This window comes from Chiloscyllium plagiosum, unplaced genomic scaffold, assembly GCF_037043375.1.
Source record: "Chiloscyllium plagiosum isolate Xiang-an unplaced genomic scaffold, Cpla_swu_hap1 HiC_scaffold_5, whole genome shotgun sequence".
NCBI classification, from domain to species: domain Eukaryota; kingdom Metazoa; phylum Chordata; class Chondrichthyes; order Orectolobiformes; family Hemiscylliidae; genus Chiloscyllium; species Chiloscyllium plagiosum.
In genome coordinates this window covers 13,689,379-13,714,907 of record NW_028270143.1, presented here as the reverse complement: position 1 = coordinate 13,714,907, position 25,529 = coordinate 13,689,379, and the positions used below count along the sequence as shown (strand labels likewise).

The 25,529-nt window shown below is 39.1% G+C and overlaps 1 protein-coding gene across 6 annotated transcripts in view; it reads left to right on the top strand.

Annotated features, from left to right (window-relative positions):
* tent4a (terminal nucleotidyltransferase 4A) overlaps positions 1–25,529 on the top strand; it is a 103,070-nt gene that overhangs the window by 73,755 nt on the left and 3,786 nt on the right. The window contains exons 10-13 of one of the 6 annotated variants that reach the window (XM_087987011.1): positions 8,276–8,454; positions 8,696–8,854; positions 11,101–11,268; positions 13,463–13,637. In XM_087987011.1, the coding sequence (XP_087843137.1) occupies positions 8,276–8,454; positions 8,696–8,854; positions 11,101–11,268; positions 13,463–13,636 (680 nt within the window). In that variant the 3' untranslated portion in view covers position 13,637. Of the gene's footprint in view, positions 1–8,275; positions 8,455–8,695; positions 8,855–11,100; positions 11,269–13,462; positions 17,172–25,529 lie in introns of those variants that run through there. The other 5 variants (XM_087987012.1, XM_087987013.1, XM_087987010.1 and 2 more) reach the window with 5 other exon arrangements.

Here is a 25,529-nt window from a genome sequence, read left to right as displayed (position 1 = left end):
TCAACTTAATATTATTTAGGGCAGAATGATATCTCAGTGCTTAGCACTGCTGCCTCAGCGCCAGGGACCCTGGTTCGATTCCAGCTTCGGGCGACTGTGTGGAGTTTATGTGGGTTTTCGCCCACAAGTCAAAGATGTGCAGGTTAGGTGAATTGGTCGTAGTAAATTGCCCATAGTGTTCAGGAATGTATAGGTTAGGTGCATTAGTCAGGTATATAAGGTAGAGTAATGGGTTTAGGTGGGATACTCTCTGGAGGGTCAGTGTGGACTTGTTGGGCCGAAGTGCCTGTTTCCACACTGTAGGAATTCTATTCTATAGTAAGGTGACACAGTAGTCTAACAGTGACCTCACCACTGCCCTGTAAGCTGCAACATGACGTCTCAATACCAATTCTCAGTACTCTGACCATTGAAGGCAAGCATGCCAAGTTCTTTCTTCACCACCTTATCTACCTCCTGTATGCTATTTTCAAGGAACTATGTACTTGAACCCCTAGGTGTCTCTGTTCAACAAGACACTCCAAGGCCCTACCATAATTATGTAAGTCCCACCCTGGTTTGTCTTACCAAATTGTAACACCTTGCATTTACCTAAATGAAACCCTGTCGGCCACTCCTTGGCCTGTTTGGCTCAGCTGATCAAGATCCTGTTGTATTATGAGAGAACCTTCGCTGTCCACTGTAGCACCAATTTTGGTTTCATCCACAGACTTATTAACTATGCCTCCTAAATTCTCATCCAAATCATTAAATGATAAACAACAGTGGACCCAGCACTGATCCCTGCGAAACAACACACCGTTCTGGAAAAACCCCTCTATGACCACCCTGTAGTCCAATGCACTGTAAGGTATAGTCCTGGACTTTGTCCTTTGAGTGTTATGGACATTATTATAATTTGCAGACAAATATGTGCAATGCTTAAACAGTGGCTCACAGTTTGATTGTGAAAGAGTGCTTTGTTCGCAGTGGTGAATTTGGTATAGACAGGGAAGAAGGGTGCTGTTTCTTATTTTTGTTTTATCTCCAGTAGCTGGTGAGTGTGTTCTTTTGGTACTACTAAAAGAATGACTTGCCGTTATTTTACTGAATTAATAACAAAACAGATTTACCATTAATTATTTATACTATGATCTTGTCAATTAAAAAATTTCTAACTAAACCATTAAATAAGGTTAGTTATTGCACACCATATGCACTATAACTGCAGCTCCTGGGAAATTATGGTGAGCTTAGTTCTGGACAAAGGTGTCTGACTGCTGGACCTTGAAATTTTGGCTGAGTTTGCTGAACTGATGACTGAGCTGAAAACTTGATCAGACTTCAGAGAGAAAAGCTACCTGGGAAACTTTGTAAAACGTGAGTTGGTAAATGATGAACGACAAAAGGTTGTGATTGGAAGTAAGGGTCTCAAAGTTCAGTGAAGGTGAAGTCTGGGAGTTCACCCGTTATTTATGGGGTACTTCCAATCAATGTAGACCAAAACAAGGACAACAGGATGGACAAACTAGTAATGGTACTCGGCTGCAGGAGGCTGTCAAGTGAGAAAGTAAACAGCAATGTAATGATAGAAGACAATATAGTTAAGGAAATACATATTCAACTCTACAGATGTGAACAGAAATTCTGAAGGATGTGTTGCCTGCACAGTGCCTGGGCTGAAAACACTTTGCAGCAGACAGAGACCATTTGATAGTAAAGACCAAATTCCATAGTCCGTATCTGAACCAACGACATATCAAGAATGACTCTTTGCTGAGGATTTGAGGAGTTAGAGCCCAATTTTTTTTAAAAAAGCCCAAAATACTCAAAAGCTCCACCCCTTTTTAACTTTCCTATCTTTCTGAACATCTTATTGTCAGGAGTATTTTTAACACTGATCTGCACTTTGTTCAGTCAGATCTCTGGAATGAATGCAACATCATCATCGCAATGGATAATCTGTGGCTCTAACTCTGCAATCTTATTAACTATACTCTAGAGCTTTACTTGCATGCATTGAAACGTTGCTTTAGAGTTCGGTACTTTCTACATTACTCTAACTCTCCTGATAACTTGCTGTTCTCTATTTTCGTGTTACCTGCTCCTCTGAGCATGTAGTGCACCTGGTGTTACTTTCAAACATTCTGCCCTGGTTTCTATAGCTCTGCCAAGATTGCTCAGTCCCCCTTGTAGTACTAACAAAACACCCATCAACAAACTTGCTCTAATCGTAGTTCAGATGCAACTCTGTCCAGTTTGTACAGGTGCCAGTTTGTACAGGTGCCATCTCCCCAGAGCCAGTCTTGGTGACCCTAGGAATCTGTAGTGCTCCTTCCTGCATCATCTTTCCAACTACACATTCATCTGTATCACTTCCTATTTCTATATTCATTTGAATGTGGCTTTGGGAGTAATCCAGACATTACTATTTTTTAGAGGTCATATTGGTTGGCTAATTTTTTACTTAGTTACTGAAATTCTAATAGCAGGACCACATTCTCCTTTCCAGCAATGTGATTACTACTGTGATCTTTGCCTGTCTACCCTTCCCAAGAAGATTGTCCAGCAGCCATTCTGTGATATCCTTGACGTTGACAGAAGGGAGGCAACACACCAACCTGGAGTCACATTGATAGCCCCAGGAACGTCTGTCCCCCAAAATAAAGAATCCCCTATCAAATACTATCTTCATCCTCCTCTCCTCTGCCATCTGCAGTGCACTACTCCAAGGACACATCATCATCACCAATATCAAGAATGGAAAGGCCAGATAATGAGCAGAATTTCTCATGACTCCTGCGCAATACCTACCTGTTTTGCTTGGACTGACTGGTAGTGAGTTAGCTATTTCCTCACTGCCTGCTCCCTCTAATCTGTGGTATGACCAACTCTCTGAACATCCTCCTAGTTCTTTGCTTTGTGGAGATATCTCCGTGATCCCAGGTGCTGTTCAAGATATAAAACCCAAAGCTGGAGCTTGTGCATATGGTAACACTTCATGCACAGGAAGTGTCCATGACCGGTGTTCCACTTGGTTGTGCTGTCTTGCAGTGCATCTACTTTAAACTTTTGAGCAACTTTGCTTATTATAGCGCTCTTGAAAGTAGGGACGTGATAGATTTATTAAATGATTGATTACTTTGTGTTGTTAGGAAAAGAGGTAGTAAACGCTGGACATTCCAAAACAGCTTAAATTGAATTAGGAGCATGGACTCAACAAAACTAATGGCTGCAAAACCACAATAACCAAGAAAACAATGGCAATAGCAATAAAGTCTCAGGACCAGAGAGTTATGAACTCGATTAGGAGAACCTCTTCTGTCTACCACGTGGTCAGCATATACTCATTTGGGTTCCAACGGTACCACTAGAGTTTAGCCCAACTACCAACCTCATAAATTGGACCTGAGCCATTTATTCACCTTGTAATCTGGATGCTGGAAAAGGTGCAACCTTGTCGGATAATGGCTTCACTGATTCTTCACTTTATATTATGCAGCATCATGAATGGATCTCGGGTGTCACTTATGCCAAGTCTACCTCACATTTCCCCTGGAAGGCTAAACTTTATCAAAGGTTTGGGAAATAGGTGAAGTTAACTGTTTCACACTCTTTCTATGGAGCAGCAACACAAGTGGTATTCACCACTAACAGGGATGTTGCTGTCAAGTCAAAAGAAATTCTTCTCTCCTCAAATGATTGATGTGGTATATGAATTTCAGTGCTTGTGTAACGCTAGATACATAGGTTGTACATTTTAAAGACTGTATCTATGATTAAAATACAAGAGGGTGGAAGTTACTGTATAGCTATACAGGCTATCTGTACCAGCAAATATAGTAAAGTGTTCTTCCATGCATTATTGGCTTTGAAGGGAGTTCAGCATGAGAATGATTCTTGAAATCCAAGATTGAATTTTAAGGCCAGATTAACAAGCACAGTCCTGTTCCCTGGAATCTAGAAAATTAAGGGGTAATTTAAGCAAAGGTTTTAAGTTGGTAACTAGATCCAGTAGAAACTATTTCTTCCCTTCACAGAATCTCTGTTTCATTTTAATGACCACATTCCATGAATGAATAATGACTGGCTTGGCCAGTCTTTATTGACCATCTTTAGGGAAGGTAGTGGTGAGCGACCTGCATGAACCATTACAGTCCATGGTTAGACGAGACAACAGTAAAATACTACAGTTGATGCACATCTGGAATAAAAATTGTAGATGTCAGAAATATTCTAGTCAGCAAGCTGAACTGAATTGAATCTAGAGGCACAGTGAAAAGCTTTGTCTTGTGAGCAATACAGGCAGATCACAGAGTTAGGTAGCATAGGTAAGTAAATAATAGGTAAACAGTGGCAAAAACAAAAACACAGGTACAGGCGAATGCTAAGAGTTTGTGAGTCCATTCAGTATTCTAACAACAGTAGGGTAGAAACTTTTGAAATCGGCTGGTACATGTGTTCAGGCTTCTGTACCTTCTCCCCAATGGTAGAGGTTGTAGAAAAGCATTGCCAGGGTGGGATGGATCTTTGAGAATACTGGCGGCCTTTCCTTGACAGCGGGCCTGGTAGATGGATTCTGTAGATGGGAGGTTGGCCTTTTTGATTGTCTGGGCCGAGTTCACCACTCTTTGTAACGATCTCTGATCTTTAATGGTACAGTTGCCATACCAGGTAGTGATACATCCAAACAGAATGCTCTCGATGGCGCACCTATAAAATTTAAGATTAGAGTGGTGTCGGAACAGCACAGCAGGTCAGGCAGCATCCGATGAGCAGGAGCAATCGACATTTCGGGCAAAAGCCCTTCATCAGGAATGAGGCTGGGAGCCTCTGGGGTGGGGAGATAAATGGGAGGGGTTGGGGCTGGGGAGAAGGTAGCTAAGAGTGCAGTAAGTGGATGGAGGAGGGGGTAAGGTGATAGCTTGGAGAGGAGGGTGGAACGGATAGGTGGGACAGAAGATTGACAAGTAGGACAGGTCAGGAGGATGGTGCTGAGCCGGAAGGTTGGAACTAGGGTAAGGTGGGGGGAGGGGAATGAAGGGTATTCACCGTCATGCCAAATTTTCTCAGCTGCCTGAGGAAGAAGAGATGTTGTTGGGCCTTTGTAACCAGTGCATCCACATGAGTCCAAGAAAACCTGTTATGGATGACCACTCCCAGGAGCTTGACACTCTTCACTCGTTCCACCTCTGTGCTGTTAATGTGTAGGGGTGCATGCGTAACACCCCGCTGAAAGTGAATAATGAGTTCCTTGGCTTTGTCGATATTGAGAGCTAGGTTGTACTCAGTGCACCATTTTTCCAGATTTTCCTCCTCCCGTCTGTAGTCTGTTTCGTCGCTACTGACTATGGTGGTGTCATCAGCGAACTTGTAAGTGGCATTAATCTGGTATTTGGCAACACTGTCATATGTATACAGTGAGTAAAGTAGGGGGCTGAGTACACACCCCTGGGGGGCTCCAGTATTGAGTGTTCGTGATGATGAAATATTGCCCCCAATCTTCACTGATTGTGGCATGCGGGTCAGGAAACTGAGGATCTAGTTGCAGAGAGTGGGGTTTAGTCTGAGATCACTAAGTTTAGTAATCAGTCTTGAGGGATATTGGTGTTGAAAGCTGAACTGTAGTCAATGAGTAGTCATGACCACTGAAGTTAGGGCCACTGGGCGGTAGTCATTGAGACATGCTGCATGAGCCGCCTTAGGCACAGGGATGATGTTGGCCCTCTTGAAACAGGCAGGGACAGTGGCCTGCTGCAGGGAGAGGTTGATATGTCGGAGAAGACTTCTGCCAGTTGATGTGCGCATGCTCTGAGTGCATGGCCTGGTACTCCATCTGGTCCCATCGCTTTCCTTGGATTCACACGAAGGAAAACCGATCTGACCTCTGATGCAGTGACTGTTGGGATAGGTTCATCAGGACTTGTCAGAATGGATGTTACCTCTCCACCAAAATTCTGCTTAAAAGGTGTTGAGACGATCTAGGAGGGATATGTCATCATCTGCTATCTTGCATGTCTCTTTTTAGAACATAGAGTCCATAGAGTCATAGCGATGTACAGCATGGAAACAGACCCTTCGGTCCAACTCGTCCATGCCGACCAGATATCCCAACCCAATCTAGTCCCACCTGCCAGCACCTGGCCCATATCCCTCCAAACTCTTCCTATTCATATACCCATCCAAATGCCTCTTAAATGTTGCAATTGTACCAGCCTCCACCACATCCTCTGGCAGCTCATTCCATACACATACCACCCTCTGCATGAAAAAGTTGCCCCTGAGGTCTCTTTTATATCTTTCCCCTCTCACCCTAAACCTATGCCCTCTAGTTTTGGACTCCCTGACCCCAGGGAAAAAACTTGTCTATTTATCCTACCATGCCCCTCATAATTTTGTCAACCTCTATAAGGTCACCCCTCAGCCTCCGACGCTGCAGGGAAAACAGTCCCAGCTTGTTCAGCCATTGTTAGAACCTCTGTAGAGAAGTGTGGCGCTAGAAAAACACAGCAGGTCAGGCAGCATTCGAGAAGCCGAAGACTCTCCTCGGATGCTGCCTGACCTGCTGTGCTTTTCCAGCGCCACACCTTTTGATCTCCAGCATCTGCAGTCCTCACTTTCTCCTAACCTCTGTCGAAAGATGAGTCGATGTTTCTGGTTGTTGATATTTCAGGTCACTGAACAAGAAAGGTTTGGTGATAATGAGGCATAGATGTGATGGGTGGGTGAAAGAATAAAAGTCAAGAGCTGTCAAGACTGGAAGGCAGATGAGATTAAATAACAACAGATAATTGGACAAGACTAAAGTGGATGGCATTGGAAAAAGTGAAGAAAAACACAGGACTAGAATTGCACTAAATGGGAACAGCAGAATCATCATTAATAGCTGAGATCTGGAATTATAGTGGAGCTAGGGGATAGGAGCTGGAATACTTGATGTTGCACCTGAATATTGCAAAATGTCCAATTGAAAGATGAGATGTTGTTCCTCAAGTTTAATTTGAACTTAATTTGAATAGTATAGGAGTTCAAGGACTGACTAGCCAGAGTAGGAACAGAACAGAAAATTAACATGACAGACAACTGGAAGTTAGGGGGTCCTGTTTGCGGTCTAAATTGAGGTGTTTGGTACAGTACTCAGCCAGTCTGAATTTGGTGACTACTCCTTTACAGCCTTCCAGATTTAACATTGAGTTCAGTCATTTTAAATCATAACCTATTCCCACAGTTCTCCAAACAGCAGCTGTTAGTGTTCATTTTGTGATTCACAATTTTATTTCAATGAGATCTTGCTTTTTGTTTCGTTTCTTGTTCTATTACATCTTTCTTTGTCTTGCACCATAGTCTTTTTTGTTACTTAATCTCTCCTGTACTCCAGTTGCAGAATTTGCCCAGATTACTGCACAAATCATGAAGTAGTCTCTCACACAGCTGTGTCATTCAGCATCTCCCACAACTTGTAATCATTGAAAATGTCAACTTTCTTACCCTGCATTTAGATTTCAAGCTCTAAATATTTAATTAGATTTCCGTGAACAATTTCAGTTATGCCTTTCCCATTGTATGCCCCAGTCTTTAATTAATTTGTTCTAGGTAAAATAAAACAATTCTAAATTGATGTTTAGTGATTTTGGTTTCCTGTTTGTGTAACCGTAAAATTGCATTAATATAGTTGATTGCTTGGATAATCTGGTGATATCACTGCTGTTCCATGTTCTGACTGCCTGATAAAGAATACTACAGTCAGGTGTAGAACTATTGCACGGTGCTTGAAGTGAAACATTTGCCAGAGGGATCAATTGATGTTTTCTTTATGGTCAATGTTTCATGCCCTTTGTTTGATTGCAATACCTGGCCCTTAGTTTGCATTGATTGTTTTTCTTTGAATTACAACTTTGTACCGGTGGGGACATTAGATTAGATTAGATTACTTAGTGTTGAAACAAGTCCACACCGACCCGCCGAAGCGCAACCCACCCATTCCCCTACATTTACCCCTTTGCCTAGCACTATGGGCTTTTTAGCATGGCCAATTCACCTGACTTGCACATCTTTGGACTGTGGGAGGAAACCGGAGCACCCGGAGGAAACCCATGCAGACATGGGGAGAACGTGCAAACTCCACACAGTCAGTCGCCTGAGTCGGGAATTGAACCCGGGTCTCTGGCGCTGTGAGGCTGCAGTGCTAACCACTGTACCACCGTGCCGCCCACTATCTACCGTAAACATTTTATATACATATTGTTGCTGTTCTAATATGTTTCTACATGCTCTTTTATTTTCCTTTTCAAATCAGATAATGGTGTTAAGATTGAACCAGTGGATAAGGCTACTGGTAACATCATCAGAGAACAGCAGCAAAGCAGAGATTCTGAATCTCACTATAACCAAGCAACACCTATGTCTCTGTCCAGTCCACAGCAGCTCTCCTCTGCCTCATCATCTTCAGCTTCATCACTGTCTGGAAGTGATATAGTGAGTACAGTCAATAGTTTATTAATGGGGTTTTCAATGAATTTTTGTATTCAGAATTGCTACCAAAATACTGTTTAGTATTCATAATGTATGAATTGTTTAGAATAATGGTTCTTTAATCCTCATCTATTGATTCATGATTTAAGTCTGATCTTGGAACAAATTTGTATTAAAATAGTACTACTTTAAATAATTGGTTAAAATGGCACTGTGAAAGTGTTTTTAATGGTGCTTTTAACAGGATTCTGACTCTACTCCATGCACAACTTCAAACCTTCACCACTTTGGTGTCCCAGCATTAGCTCCTTTGATGGCAACTTTAGCACCTACACTACCTATCCCAAGTGGGAAACCACAGACAAACATAACAAGTGCATTGATAGTGACTTCAAATACTCAGGTGAGAAAGCTGTTGTCCTTTCAAAGTAATTGGGTCTTGCTGTCAAATTTGCAGCCATTTCAAACAGGGGTGGCTAATTTTTCAAAGCACAGGCTAACAGATGAAATGCAAGTTTTCAGTCCCTTCTGCTTGGGTGCTGAGAGAGTGATGGTTAAGTGTATCCAATCTGCTGTGAAGGTTCCATTAACATTTAAAACAGTTGTGTGCCATATCCTATGCACCACCTTCATTTCTTGTGGCCATTCCTCTATTCCAAAGAATACTTCTGGTAGTCATTACTTGGCTTTCATACTTCAGATAATTATTTATTCGATGTAAGGTTTTATTTTTCTCTCAGCAAAAGTTCAGTAGAGCAGAACAGTTGACACTGCAAATATTTCAGCACTGTTTATTGTCATTCCATCGCGTTTCTTACTTTGAACGACTTAAGTTTCTAAAGTTAATGTTCTGACTTTGAATCTCTCTCAATTCAATATGAAGAAACCACACAAATAACATCTAAAAAGCTAAGAAAGGAAGAATCCAATCCTTTTGTTTTCTCTGTATTTTCAAAGCATAAAATTATCTTGGCTAAGGATACGCTGTTTCACTGACTCTGCATTTATGTACCTAGCACCCTCTTCCAAACTCCTGTCTGAATCACCACCAGCCATGTTTCTCCCTCTTTGTTGAGCATTGCTCTTAGTACCATAAGTATATCTGCTGGGGTTACAGAATTAGCAAGCAGCAAGCAATGAAGGAGTTATTTCAGTTATAGAGAGAGTGAAATAGTTCAGCTGCAGTCAGTTGATATGATACGTTGATATGAACTACGTCCTGAGCAAAATTGGAAGTGACAATAACCACATATTTCACAGAATTAACACTCCGCTTATATATTCATTGGCCACCTCTATCTAAACTTTTATATTGCCTAATGCTGTAAAGCAGCAATGTTTAAGTGGATACAACGTTTCTAATTTAGAAAATTGTCAGTAATCGAGGGACTGGTCTAATGGAGTTTTTTTTAACTTTTGAGGTGTTACCTCAAACCAAGTACAGATTTAAAGAATTTTTAATCCTAAAAATATATTTTTTAAAAAAACTTAAGTCTAGCTTTAAAATGTATAGTATAAAGTTGTGCAATTCAAGTGCAAATTTCATGGGGTGACAACCTACCCAAGTTGTGTTTGAGGCGTCTTATCTGGGAATTTCTAAAATCTTGCAACCAATTCTTCATTTCAGTATCTGATGACTGAGCAATTTTTAAGAAAAAATTGCTTTTGGAAAATAGGCAGTTTTGGGAAGGCAACATCAAACAAAAAAGCAAGTGCAGGTTTGGAGCCAAATTTAGGATAGATTGGTTTGGAGTGGTGGGCTGTCTTCCCTCAAGGATTTATGTAAATATGTCGATAACAATCCAAAGTAGATGCACTGTTTTGCTTCTAAAACCAAGAATGCTGAGGCCAATTAAAGCACTTCCAGTATATCTATGCTTGAAAGCAGTTAATCAATGTAAAATAGTGTTTGGGTGTGACTTTTCAGGTTTATTTGACTCTATACACCATCAAACAAAGCCTTTATTCACTGATCCATCAGGGGAGCTAAGTGGAGCTGTATTAACTATGTAAAGCATGAATTGAATAAACTATTTGACTCATCAAGCCCATTCCTTTCACATTCATATAATTTTCTTTGAACAGCCGCATCATTTAGACAGACTTTTTTCCAATGGATTGTAGAAAAATGTCACTTGTGTTCTTCATAATGTTCTTGATCAAAGTTTATTTGCAGACTATTTTAGTTTAAAATTAACTGCAGTAAGCTTACAGAATTTGCTAAATGTTTTCTCTTTATTCCACAAGTAGTTGTTCACAACATTCTGCGAATGTTATTGATCATAGTCTTTTTTTGAGTGGTAACTTCTGATCTATGCCGTTTTTTTGAAGTAGATATTTAACATGAAAGCAATGCCATCTGTTCTGTTGCCATATATAGTTGAGTGCTTGGTGAATTACTTTTTTATTACCTGACCTGGTGAACAATTATTTTAATGGTTATCATTTTAACATTTAGTTTTTAACTGAAATGACAAAACTTGTTTTGCAAAGTGTAGGACAGTAAAACAGAATGAGAAATGTATTAGGGTGAGAATATACTTGGCAAATAAAGCTTCTGTAGCTTTAGCTTACATAAAATTTATTCCCTAAAAAAGCTGGTTATTGTTAATTTGTTAATTTTGTCTATTTTTCAACCTTCCAACACAGGCTAGGATTGGTGTCTCACCAGCCAGTATTGGTGTTTCTACACACCCTGCACTTCCTTCCAGGCAGGTTTGTATTGAAGGAGCACCACTGAATCCTGTCACTGCTGTATACCCTATTCCCCCTACTGCATCCCCTAGCCTTCTGCCAAGTCTATATATACATCACAAGGTAGGAACTAATGGAGTCGGAACAAAAATTGAACTTTGCAGTGCTACTGATGAATTGAACTTAACTTTTGGAATGCATGATTCGAAAATATCTGAAGTTTAAATTGTATGACACATAGAATCATTTCAACGTCGGACACTAATATTATGCAACATAATTAGGAAATGTTTTAAGGGTGGGTGTACCAGTATTGTCAACAAGGTAGGTTTGAAGTCTGGTAATATATTTTAGAAGCGTTGAATGGAGACCAGTTGCTTTCTCCACAGAGTAAATTTCTTAACTCCGTATCCAGGGAGTGTTTTGTATGGGGAGGTTAACATACATCCAACACAAACTTAAGATCAAATATTTTTCCCTTATTGGCTGGAGACAAGAGTCCAATACAGGGAAACCTTAAAAGAAAACAAATAACTGAAGTATTTTGTTTCACCTAAAAGAGGAAGTCCAAATTTAGTGCCATCTGCCACAAAATTGTGTATACCACGGAGCATTGGACCACATAGCCTTCATATCTATTAATTTATATATGCCTCAAGTTAATAATGCCAGCAATATTTATATTTGGACTTCTGATTTAACCACAAATGAGGCACCATTTATTAAAGAAAAAGCAGTTCTTTTCATGGAAAATGGCCCACAAAATCCAAACTGGAACAAAATCAGACAAGGAATCCAAATTAACTACTTGAACCTCAAATTGGAGTAGCATGGCTTAGCCTGAATTTCCACACTGCTGGAATTTGGGCATGCTTGGCCTACATGTTGTCAAATACAACGGAACAATTTCAAAGGAGTTGCCATCTCTACTCAGTATGCTTTGAATATGATTAAAATGACTTATAATCGTTTCATTTGCTGCTCTCTTGGTTATAAACCTCTTCTCTCTAAAATCGTGTTTTTGTTTGGAAATTTAATGCACTTGTCTGAAATACTCTTTGCCATTATGCCTTCTATAAAATCGAAGAATTTCAAGTGTATATGAAAAATATTTGTGCGCTGCTCTCCCCCTGTAACTTTGACAACAGTTTAATTATATTGTACATATCACTAAGTCTCAGATTTGATTCCTAGTCTGCATTATTAAATTTTGGATAGTTTTACAGTGTATCATTGCATTCAGTACCTGGTGCAAAAGAAAGATACTTTCCAGTGTTCTTGTTCCTGATTACTAGACTCCTGCTCGCAAGTATTGTATGAAATCGACATGAGGATAGAATCTGACTGTAATACTTTCTCAGCACTTCAATGATATTAGAATCAAATGTATAATAGCAAATTTGTTTTATCTATTTTGAGATTAAACATTGTTTCTGGGAGTTGAGTTGTAACATGCAGCTAATGGTAGAAAGGGAGTTAGTAATTTTTTAACAGTTTTTCTAAAATAAATAATTGAAACTTTAGTGCTGATCTTTTTTGGCATTTGCAACTCTGCTGTGTTACAATCACACCCTGAGCCAGCCAGTAATTTTTTATTTACAGATTAGACTACTGTTGGACCAGAGAGAAATTTTGTTCGCCTTTATTTGTTGCCTTTTGATGGTTCATTTTCTTGGGTTTCCAATTTGGGATATGCAGAGGGGATATTTCACCTGAGGCTTCAAATATTATATGAATTTTGGTTGTCTCCCTAAATCAGCATTTATAATCAGTTTTTGATATCCAAAGTTGTCATGTTCAGCGACCCTTATACCCATCCTAATATCCTTCATTTAGATCAATGCTTTGTCCAGCCAAAGCACAACTTGCTTTGATTTATACTCTTATCTATTAATGTAGCTCAGTCTAGGTACATAGGAGATTATGCACCACAATCTCCAATGTTTGGTCTTGATCATACATGAATTAGAAATTTGGTGCTTGCTAGGTATTTCACAAGTGGAATGTTACAGCTAGGCGTTGTGTTTCCTGAATATCCATTCTCTCTTTCTAACAGGAGTCACAAATGATAATAAGTGATAACAATGCTTGATTATTTTTCCCTCGCCCATCTTCCTATCAATACTAATAACTGCTATCTCCCTCCCACCCCTAAAAATAAAATTCACTGCTAAGGCAGTAGCAGCCAAGCCTTTGTACAGACTAAGGGTCAAAGTTGGAGACTGTTTTTACAATGTAATTTTTAATGAAATGAGTGTTGTTATTTGGATTTGGTTACTGAACAAAAATTTCTGATTTTAATGTCTGTCTTTAACAGCAGCACAGTGGCCCCAAATATTCGGTGAAGGGACTCCATAATCAAGGCTCCAATCACAATTCAGTGGGTGGCATGAAGCAGCCAGTCATTCACAGGGGGCATAACCAATATAATCGCAACACAAAAAGAAGAAAACAGACACGGGACCCAATAACTGTTAGTTTAAGTCGATAAGGTGTGTGAAACCATTAAATATCATCCTCAGTCTTCGCATAAAAACGGAATGATCTTGGCATCAGACTGGAAATAAAGACCAGCATTTAACTGCAGTTAGTGGGTATAGATAATATCTACAACTGGCTGTTTGCATGTGTCCGATATGCAGTTGGACTCCATTTTACAGAACATATCATCTTGTGCTAAGTATTTGTGAAGCCTTATTGAATATGGAGGTTTTGCTTCCCATAGTTTTCAAATCACTGCTGGAACGGCTCTGGTGATAGACCCGCAAGAGCTTGAGCTTTCACCACAACATTCTGCAGATGATGGGCACTTCCTGCAATTCTTCACAAGCAGAGGCAAATTTAGGGATACTTTAATCCAAGATTCGTTCTTGTGGCTGACCTAGATGGACATTTTCATGGCAATTATTTTTGCCGCTTCTTACTCATTGTTTCATACATATATCAGAACTTTTTACTCTGTACATATTGTATTATTTGTGCAATAACTGTTTTTCAAAAGTTTTTATTTAATTTTCATATGATGTTATTATCACATGTTTAAGTTATATTTAAGTGGAAGAGGGAAACATTTTGAAGTTTACAAATCCTTTCCCAGGTTGCATTATCTAAGTTTATAGAGGATTCTTAGTTTGGCAGGTTTGATATTTAAGCTGAGTGTGCTAACACCATAAGGGATTTTGTTGAGTAGTTCTGGCTCCTTGATTCACTGTATAATACTCAATACTAACCAGAAGTTTTAAGGGAATTTAGCGCAACTGGAACCATCTTTTCTTCTGCTTGTTCATTATTTGTGTTTTAGGCTGCGTTTTCTCAGGGTCTGTTTATATCGTCACCTTGAATCTTTAACTTCTGATTTGAATAAGAGCCAGGAACGCAAGCCTTGCAACACTGAAGAGGCATACTCAAACAAAACAAAATTTGTGTGAACTGGGAGAACTTTGTTCCGTGTTTAAGTTCACACTAGTCATAACAATGTAACCTGTTGATGTTGGGGTCCAGATGGCATTTATGAATGATGTTCCCAGCTAACAGAATGTGGTGGAAGGAATTATGTTGATTCTATTAAGGAATCTGTATACCAGTATGCGTATGTTCTATTAGGAGCAAAAAAGAAAAAGTACTTCATCTGCTGTATGCATTTGTAGGAAGTGTTTTGATGCAGTATTGCAGTGGACAGCAAAGAGTTTTAATCATCTATGTTGCTGGCACTTAATGGAAATTACTGATGCATACAGTTAGACTATGCAAGATTTTTTCATGACAACCACTGTTTTTTGTTACCTTTTTGGAAGAGAGAAAAATTACAGCCTGCCTAAGCCCTACGTTTTAACGAATGTACCACAGTTGTCCTAGGAGATTTGTCATGCCTTCTGTATTGCCTGAATTAGGTTGAAATTTAAACGTGACAATATCTCGAGAATGGGTGTTAACCCAACTAAACACTAAAGTGGATGATGTCCACTCATGGAGGTGGTTTTGTTTTGAGATAATGTTGCCATGACATTCAGGAATTTGTAGGAAAACACTTGGAAAATTTTCAAGTTGTTTAGACGTTTTCAGCAACACAATACAAGAATATTTCATCTGTAAAATGTTACTGCTTTATCAACGTGTAATATTGAGAGCTCACTGCTAAAGTTTTCTGTTGCATGCTATTGACTTGTTTAGCTAGTGTGCTTTATATTCGCGAGCATTCCAGTAAAGTCCACACTTTGTCTTTGTACATACTGTAATTTCATGAAAATAATGGGGAACTGCAAAATTATTTCGCAATGGGTCAAATTTGTAGGACTTTACAGAAGTAACTTTTAAATTTAACAAAATTGCCCCTGTGAAAATGGAAATTATTATCCAGTGGAAACTCCATAACGTTCTAAAGTAGGTCTTATACTTTCCAATATAACTAACACAAAAATAAACTCGAGCAGCTATGAAATCTGTGCTGATATCAGTGTCTGTATTAAAATAACAGCAAATGCTGTACATCTGAAACAAACAGTAATTACTGGAGAAACCTAGTAGATCTAGCAGCATTTGTGAAGAGAAAATTGTTAACATTTTGAATCCAGTGATCTGACCCTTCAGAGAGTTGTGTTTTATCTCTGCAGTTGCTGCCAGACATGCAGAGTTTCTGCAGCAATTTCTGTTTTTGTTTATTTGCATTATAAATCCAGTGCAACACTCGTGATTAGTTTATTTTATTTATTCCACCATCAAATATTCTGAACGAGATATTTCTGTTCATTCGAACTTTAGAAACTTGGCTATAATGTAAGGCTGCATGGCTTAACATTCCAGTCCTGAGAGGAATTTTAGGGCAAAAGTTTGGATATTGTGTTCTCTGCTTTAGGCATAATTTATCATTCCATGCATTGGAACACTTCTACAATCAGTATCCCATTTACCCCTGCTGCTACCTTGAAACTGAGCATTTAGTTGAAGCAGAGAATTCTGATTTCAGCAATTGAGCTTCACTGTACCAGTGTCTCACTTGAGTTCTCATTTGCATTCAGTATTGTGGATTATTATCCCTATTCTCCAGTAATACCAGTTAGCTCTGTAACTGACATAACTGGACAGAAAATGAATGTGTCTCTACACAAGTTTCTACACTAAAATAAAACAACCACAAAATTAGGATGATTTATCTTGCACAAAAATATAATACTTCATTCTTATATAAAGAAAAAACTGTATCTTGGACACTGCTTTTCCACAAAATGCATGAAGTTCAAATGATTATACCCTTGAACTTTAAATGCATAAACCATGGAAGTGAGATATGGAGTTTTTTTAGCTTTTCACGTACATCAGTGGAAAAAATATTCACTATGCTACGTTGATTAGTGACGTTTTGAAGTGCATATAAAATGGACCATTTGCTACCTTCTGTTGAATTTGGGCTCCCCATTGGCATTGCTACTCTTGTTCATTCACACAATCTTCTGAATTTTGCCAAGAATCATTTTAACACACTAAGTCATAAATTCTGATTTTATTTTTGGACAGGCTTTTGTAATTAAAATCTACCGATTTCAGATGAGGTGGGGAAGAATTATTTTTATGAAATTACTGTACAAGGTAACAGTTAAGTCGTACTGGCAATCCCAGCAAACACTACAGCTCAAACCAAAGCTTTAAATGATGAAGGTAAATTTGTGCTGAAAGGTTTTCTATTGGTGCATAACATCTAGTTATTTAAGCTTCAGCAAAGGTAGAAACACATTACTTTGTAGCAATTTGGTTTATGCAATTAATATCTGAAAGTGCTGTGTATTTTGTGGTGCTGGATAACCATCTGTATCATGTTCAAGTTCTGTCATGGTGAACAATGATTTGGCCTGACTACCACTGTGGGGTTGTACGTTTTATACGTACAAAAAGAATCGTGTTTAGGACTCTACTGGGGCAAGTAAAAATTGAACATTTTTTTATGTATAGTTTTCTATTCTTTGATTATTTTTAATAAACTTACTGAAACAATTGTATTTGATTATACATATATAAATGTGTCTTGTACAACAGGTATGAGCTTAGCTGCAAGTTTTTGGTGCTCCACCTTTATTTCCTTGTCTTCGACCAATGGTAGTTTTTTGATTATTTGTTTTTACAGGATAATTTGTTCTTACTAGGAACTACTACTGCTAAGGTGGAACTACACAGATATTCATGTTCTTTTTGCTATTCCTCCTTCAGTACCACTGACTTCCATTGCTACAAAACTTTCTTCATACTAAGTGCAAACACATACTATCTTAGTCTTCCTTCATGCTCTGCAAACATATAAAATTCAAATTTAATATTTTCATTTCCAAATCCAACAATAATTTCAACCTATCCTTCATTTTGGCCATAGCCTTCCTAGCTTTTGGCCTGCTTTTGACTTATTTTAAAATTAATCTACCTTTGACTGCATCATTGTTCAGTGTGTAGTTTCTGTAAGTCATACACCTTTAAACACACTTTTGTTTTGAATAGCCTATGTCTTGATCACCTTCAGTGCATAATTGGCACTTTTTTTTTTGGACATTTGTACTAATAACTTTCAGTAAAATATAAACGGTGGCTAATTCCATATACCTGCATTCCTGTTCAGAACATAATCACCAGGTTTGTAGAAGTGCCAAATATGATGCATGCTTTGGCACCTGTATTATCCAAATTGTTCATAAGCAAAAACAAATTGCTGGAAAAGCTCATCTGTTCTGGCAGCATCTGTGGACAGGCATCAGTTAACATTGAGTCTGATAACCTTTCTTCAGAACTGATGTTACTTGCAATTTGCTTGGCAGAACATTTGTGACTTGGAGAAAGCAAACTGAACTTCAACCTTTCCTGGCCATTAGGAAATGTAAAACCACCACTACAAAGATCTCTACCCTGCATATAGTGAAATAATCCTTGACTCATTACTATTTCATATGTTTCTAGATTTTCATTTGTACTTCTGAAAACCTTCTCGGGACAGAGGTGTAGTAATTACTAAACCAGATTTAGTCCTTCAAAGCTCAAATTTCAGTTTGTTAGTTGATATGGACTCTTCTATGACTACCTTTAAATGCAGTTCTTGCTACTTCTGACTTCTTGAGCAAGCTGCTCCCTAGAAAGAATGGAGGTGGAGTTCTCCCTTTCAGTGGTCGGAAGTTACTGTTTGAGTGAAATTATTGTACAAATTGTCAGCTCTGGTTCACCTGGAGACTCTGTTTCTAAACGTGGGAGCTAACGTGTCCCTCGGAACTATTTGGGGAAAAATATACTCATCTGGCATCATGTTATGGTGCTTTGCATTCCATGCATTGCTTTAATGTGCTGCAAAACTTACAGGCGAAACTTGCAGCTGTTTGTGCACAAGATCCAATAAACAAGTGAATCATTTAAACCGTTGATATATCAAAAATCAAAATGCCAGATCAGATGGTGCCTTATAAAAGGGGAGGAGAGATTTTTTTTTTCAGGCTATTGATCTTTCTTCGTAACCTCTGCAGAAACTGATTCCAGACTATGTAAGGATATAGTAAGTTGATGAAACAATCAAGAGCTCCGTCAAATGATCTGAGTGCTTTGGGGATGGGGATCAATGAGTTGGAAAATGGAGATCATAGTAAATTATAGACTAAATTATTGAACTGACTGTAGATCAGTCAGGACTATTTAAGTAAAATAAAGTATTATTAAGTAGGAACACTACACAAAACTGCTAATATTAAAGAAAGTTTGTAGTACAGTGGGTAATATGGAAAGCTGCTAGAAATAAAATTACCAGAAGTGGCCCGATGGCTCTGAATTCACAAAACGCGGATACAACATTTATGTAACTGAACAAAACTTGAGACATAGTATCTGATGCAGAGTGATAGTTTCAAAAAGGTGAGGATCTCCACAATAATATTTCAAGGATGCAAGATGGGCCTGAATGGTGGTAAGCTAAGCACTTTAAAACTAATGCGGTGTTCCATTAAAAATGATGGAAGTGCTGATAGAGCTATAGTAAGTAGAGTACAAACTGGGGCCAAAAAAAAGTGACCAGTGCAGGATCTGCATAGATGTGCAGGGCCAGAAAATATTAGAAGTATTGTCTTCCATTGTGTAGGACAGGATGTGGAGGAGGTATCTCTTTTAGCAGGAGTGCCTGGGTTGTGTTTGCTTAACACAATTTTTGCAAGTTCAGCAAAGCGAGTTAACATAGGCGAAAAGAGTTAACATGACCGCCCATGTAAAACAGATGAAAATTATCACAAATAAATCTCAGCTCATTTATCTTGAGTACATATTGGAATGACGATCTAGTAGAGGAACTAGGTGACAGCATACTTTGTGATATGGTAAGAAATAGAGGACATGGGTTCTCATCATGAGTACATTAACTGGAAGAAAAGTAGTTCCTTGATGGTAAGTTACTCTAATTGCAACATGCTTCTGGGTACCCTCTAGCTTCTCCCCACTATCAAACAGCCAGAGCTCCACATGAGGTAGCTTATTCAAAGGACAAACTAGATGGTAAGTGACACAAGAATGCATACTGGTGACATCCCATCAACAAAAATAAGTGCAAGAGGTGGATTAAAGATTATTGAGGGACATAACAGTAATTTTATAAAATGACACATTTCATGCAGAGCTGGAAGCCCTTCATGCAATGCCAGGAATACAATGGGTAGAAAAGCATCATTAGAAAGCAATGGTTTACGTTCCAGATCTCTGGGCCAAGTATATATAAGTGGCATGGTATGGGGGAGGCTTTGGAGAGGGTGGAGGTGAGGTAGCTCTTGGTTTGAGGGAAGCCTGATGTGAAAAGGATGCAGTGAGGGAGAAGACTCCAAAGGGTCCTTTCACAGTATCTTGCAAACATAAGACCTACAATAATGTTTGAGAACTTAGCAATCCAGAACACTTGTCAGTTTTGTGCTTTTTAACATGCTGTCTAACTGCCTTCACTTTTCTTCATGATGGTCAGGTACTTTGGAGCACACTGAGATTAGCATCTTGACAGAGCAATATGGTATTCTTTTAAGCCATTGAATACTATTTGCGATGCTTGGTGAAGATTTCTTCCATTTTACTGTTGTAGTACTGTATCCCCTCAGACCGAGTGAAATGCACAGGTTTCTGCTTAGTACTGATGAGTTCACTTTCATCAATATGTTAAGAATGTCATTGAACTCTCACCCTTTGAGTAGGTGTAATGGTGTGCTGACTGTGCAACTAAAATGTCTCTCCCCGGACCTTGCAATTTGATACTTGCAGGTTGAACATCCACTGATTTTAACATCAAGTTGTCAACCAATATTGGAGCAGCCACCCCAACATTTAATTTAAATTATGTATTAGATCCTTGCACTTGTAAGGTGGTTGTCCAAAACCTCTGCTGACTGTCTTTGACTTCATCTGGGAATGTTGGTTTGCTTTTTTAAACTTAGTAATTTGTTTATTGCACCTTTTTCCCAAATAGTTGCCCTTTTCAGGAATCTTCCTTTTCGTGTGATTTTGCCATTTATGTGCTAATGGAGGAATTATAAGTATGCAGAATGTTTTGAAGTTTCTTACTCTTCCACTTTGAAAACAATAGGATCACTCAGGCTGTGCATTCTCAGTTGTGAAGTGCCTTGAACCAAACCTTGAGCATTCTAATGCAGACAATGATGGATAATGAGGCCATCTCTGGGCCTACCCATCTGGCTGATTTGAAAGGAGCCTTGGTGATTGTCTAGTCCTGTGCCTGAACTTGACGTGTCCATTGAATCACTTGCTTAAGTCTGCTCTCCTCTTTTGATTTTCTTCAGTCATGCATTTCATCCCTAAATGCTTACACGTTCTGTTTATAAGTTTGTCTTTTAGTGCTCCATATCCATAAGACCCTGTTAACTATATAGTTTGTTAAAAATGTTTAACTCAAATCCTCTTGTTACTGGTGCAGAAGATTTAATGATTTATTTCTAAGTCCATTGGTGAATTACTTTTGGTAGATGTTGCAGGTGGTGGTCTTCTCATGTATTTTGCAACCATGTCCTCCTAAATGGTAGTGGTTGTAGGTTTGGAAAGTGCTGTCTAAGCAGCCTTCGTGAATTTTTGTGGTTCATCTTGTAGATGATACACACTGCTGCTAGTCATAGTCATAGAGTTATACAGCACAGAAACAGACCCGTCTGTCCAACCAGTCCATGCCGACCATAATGCCAAACTAAACTTGTCCCACCTGCCTATGCTTGGCCCGTATCCCGACAAACCTTGCCTATTTATGTACTTATCCAAATGTATTTTAAATGTTATAATTGTACCCACATCCATCAGTTCCTCAGCACGTTCATTCCGCATACAAACAACTCTGTACAAACAAAATAAAATGGAACCTCATGTCTTTAAAACATTCTCCTCTCATCTTTTATAAATAAGACCCCTAATCTGTGCTAGACCCAAATCCAACAACCATCCCCGCTCTGCTGTAAGCTTCATACTGTCACTCAGTTACTCCAAGATAAGTTCCAAGACTGGCTTCCCCACATGGGTCTCCATCCAGGACGGGCTCTCTTCGTGCTGTTCTGGCGCTCACAGCCCGCAAGCTCCTCCAGGGCTCTCATCCACACCTGCTGTTGCTCCAGGATTTGCTCTGGACGTAAGGGGAGAGAAAAAGGAAGAGAAAAAACAAAAAAACAAGCAGGGCCGAAGTGTTTCACTCTACTACCATATTGCCCACCAATAATGCTGGTTCCCATCAGAAAACATACTGGTGATCTCTATTTAGAAGTATAGTTTAGAAAAAAAAAGTCACTCAAATCCATATTTACCATAAATAGCTTTTAAATAATGAATGAACTTTTGGATCTAAGAGAATGCCTTTCACAACCAGAGAAGAATCCAATACCCTTTTTTTCGGTCAACAAAACGCAACAGGCAATTTATGTAGTCCTATAAACAGGAATGTTTTAATTGACTAGAGTAATGTTCTTTTAGTTATGTTGATTGACAAAACAGCATTTCCCTCGGTGCTTCACTGAAGAATCATCCTCTCATGTGTTCTCAATTAAGGACAAAATTATGATAGATTTTAATAGTAATGAGAGAGAATTCATTTTGCACCAATTCTTTAAAAGATTCAATTAATTCCTTTTTTAAAAAAAAGTGAAAAATGAGGTCCATGGAAATTCAGAGAAATTTGGGAATCTGGAGTATGTTGGGATATCCATTAACAATAAATGTTAGTAACTTGCTTTTAATGCGTGCAGAAATTACTTCCACAATCCTTTACCCATTTCAACCCACAATCAAAAATACAGAAGAATGAAAAGATTTACAGCCTATAAATCTCCTAGTTTTACAAAAAAAACAACCTTTTCAGTTAGTTAAATATACTATAGAAATCAGAAATATTCGATTCACTTTAGATGTATTTTTATTTGTGAAAATTAGCATGTTTTCCTAAAACAAGGAACATTCATTTACAAACCAGCTGGCAAATGTTAATGGAGTGGGGAGCGCATCTGACGTATGGACTTCAGTAAAGTATTCAACAAGATTCCCCATGGTAAATTAGCACGCTTGGATCACATGGAATAGAGGGAGAAATAATTATTTGGATACAGAACTTGCTCAAAGATAGAAGACTGGGGATGGTGGTGGTGGAGGGTTGCTCTTCAGACTACAGGCCTGTGCTAGTGGTGTACCACAAGGATTGGTGCTGGATCCACTTCTCTTTGCCATGTATTTAAATGATTTGGATGTGAACATAGGAGGTATGATTAGTAAGTTTGCACATGACGCCAAAATTGGATAGTGTAGTCATAACGAAGAAGGTTACCTCAGAGTAAATGGGATCTTGATCAGATGGGCCACTGGGCCAAGGAATGGCAGATGGAGTTTAATTTAGATAAATGTGAGGTGCTGCATTTTGGAAAGGCAAATCAGGGCAGGATTTATACACTGAATGGTGAGGTCTGGGGGAGTGTGACTGAACAAAGAGACCTTGGCATGCACGTTCATGGTTCCTTGAAAGTGGAGTCAGAGGTAGATAGGATAGTGAAGAAGGCGTTTGGTATGCTTCCCTTTATTGGTCAGAGCATTGAGTTGGGAAGTCATATTGCAGCTGTACACGACATTGGTTAGGCCACTTTTGGAACACTGCGTGCAATTCTGGGCTCCTTGCTGTAGGAAGGATGTGAAACTGGAAAGGGTTCAGAAAAGATTTACAAGGATGTTGACAGGGTTGGAGGGTTTGAGCAATAGGGAGAGGCTGAATATTCTGGGGTTATTTTCTTAAGAGTGTCAGAGGCTGAGGGGTGACCTTATAGAGGTTGATAAAATCATGAGCATAGTTAGGGTAAATAGTCAAGGTCTTTTCCCCATGGTGGGGGAGTCCAAGACTAGAGGGCATAGGTTTAGGGTGAGAGGGGAAAGATTTAAAAGGGACTTAAGGAGCAACCTTTTCACACAGAGGGCGGTGCATGTATGGAATGACCTACCAGAGGAAATGGTGGAGGCTAGTACAATCACAACATTTAAAAGGCATCTGGATAGGTATATGAATAGGAAGGGTTTGGAGGGATATTAGCCAAGTGCTGGCAAATGGGACTAGAATAATTTAGGATATCTGGTCAGCATAGACGAGTTGGACCAAGGGGTCTGTTTCTGTGCTGTATAACTCTGATTCTATTACTGTAAATATATTTTAGAAATACATTTGCTGAAGATGCATCAATCTGTAGCATATGGGAAAATATTTGCAAACAGAATAATCTTGTAACTTTTTTTGTTTATTTTGTGTGTTTTCTTTGTATGTTAGCAACAGTTGCATGTATAGCACCTGTAATGTAGAAAGCCGTCCCAAGGTATTTTGTAAATGGTATCAGTAACAATCTGACAAGATGAACAAACACTCGAGCAGTTAAGAATATAAGAACATTAGAAATTGGAGCAGAAGTGGGCCATTGGCCCTGCAAGCCTGCTCTGCCATTCAACAAGATCATGGCTGATCTTTTATAGACTCACCACCACTTGCCTGCCTGCTCTCCGTAACCATTAAATCCTTTACTGTTCAAAAATCAATCTATCTTTGCCTTAAAAACATTCAATGATGTAGCTTTAAGTGCTTCACTGGGCAGGGAATTCCACAGATTCACAAGCCTTTGGGGGAAGTAGTTCCTCCTCAACTCAGTCCTGAGCCTGCAGTCCCTTATTTTGAGGCTGTGCCCCCTTGTTCTAATTTCGCCAGACAGTGGAAACAACCTCCCGTCTTCTAATCTATTCCCTTTATAATTTTGTGTGTTTTCTATAAGATTCTCCCTCATTCTTAAAACTCCAGTGAGTATAGTCCCAGTCTATTCAAACTGCCCTCATAAGGCAACCTTCTCAACTCTGGAATCAACCTTGTGATCTTTCATTGCACTCCCTCCAGTGCCAGTACATCCTTTCTCAAGTAAGGAGATCAAAATTGTACACAGCACTCCAGTTGTCGCCCCACCAGCACCCTAAACAGCTGCAGCATAACCTCCATCTCTCTAGCAAACAAGGACAAGATTCCATTTGCCGCCTTAATGACCTGTTGCACCTGCAAACCAATTTTTTATGATTCATGCACAAGGATACCCAGGTCCCTCTGCACAGCAGCATGCTGCAATTTTTCACCATTGAAGCGATGGTCCATTTTGCTGTTATTCCTATCAAAATGGATGACCTAATTTTAACCAACATTATACTCCATCTTCTCGACTCTTGCTCACTCAACTTATTGCAGACTTTCAGTGCCCTCTGCACACTTTGCTCTACTGTTCTTCTTCATGTCATCTGTGAACTTTGATCCTCAACTCTATGTAAATTGCCAACAATTGCAGACTGAATACTGGTGCCTGAGACATACCACTAGCCACCGCCAACCAGAAAAGCACCCACTTCTCCATACTGTTTGTTTTCTTAGTTAATCAATTCTCTATCCATACTAATACATTACCCATAATGTTGTGCACCTTTAACTTAAGTAGCAGCCTTTCATACATCAGATTTTAGGGAAAAGCTTGAAGAGACACACAGATTTATTGGGAGAGATTTCCAGGATTAGAGTCAATGCACTTGAAAACCTGATGGCCAATGATGGAATAATTGAATGTAGATTTTTAAAAATGGAGACCAAATACACTATATTTTGTCTTCCTGAAGTTAAGTGGAAGTTTCTGATAATCCATGGTTGATTCTCAAAGTAGCATAATAAATCAAATCCAGGTGAGATAAAGCTGTCAGTTGGCAACAATATGTGGAACCTGATGTATTTTTGAATGATATCAGTGAAGAGAAGCATAACAATAAGTAATAAAATGTACGCCTGAGGGTGAATCTCTAATGGACTCTAGAGATATCAGCAAGAGAAGAGAAAACAAATGTGATTTTCTAGGGTTATG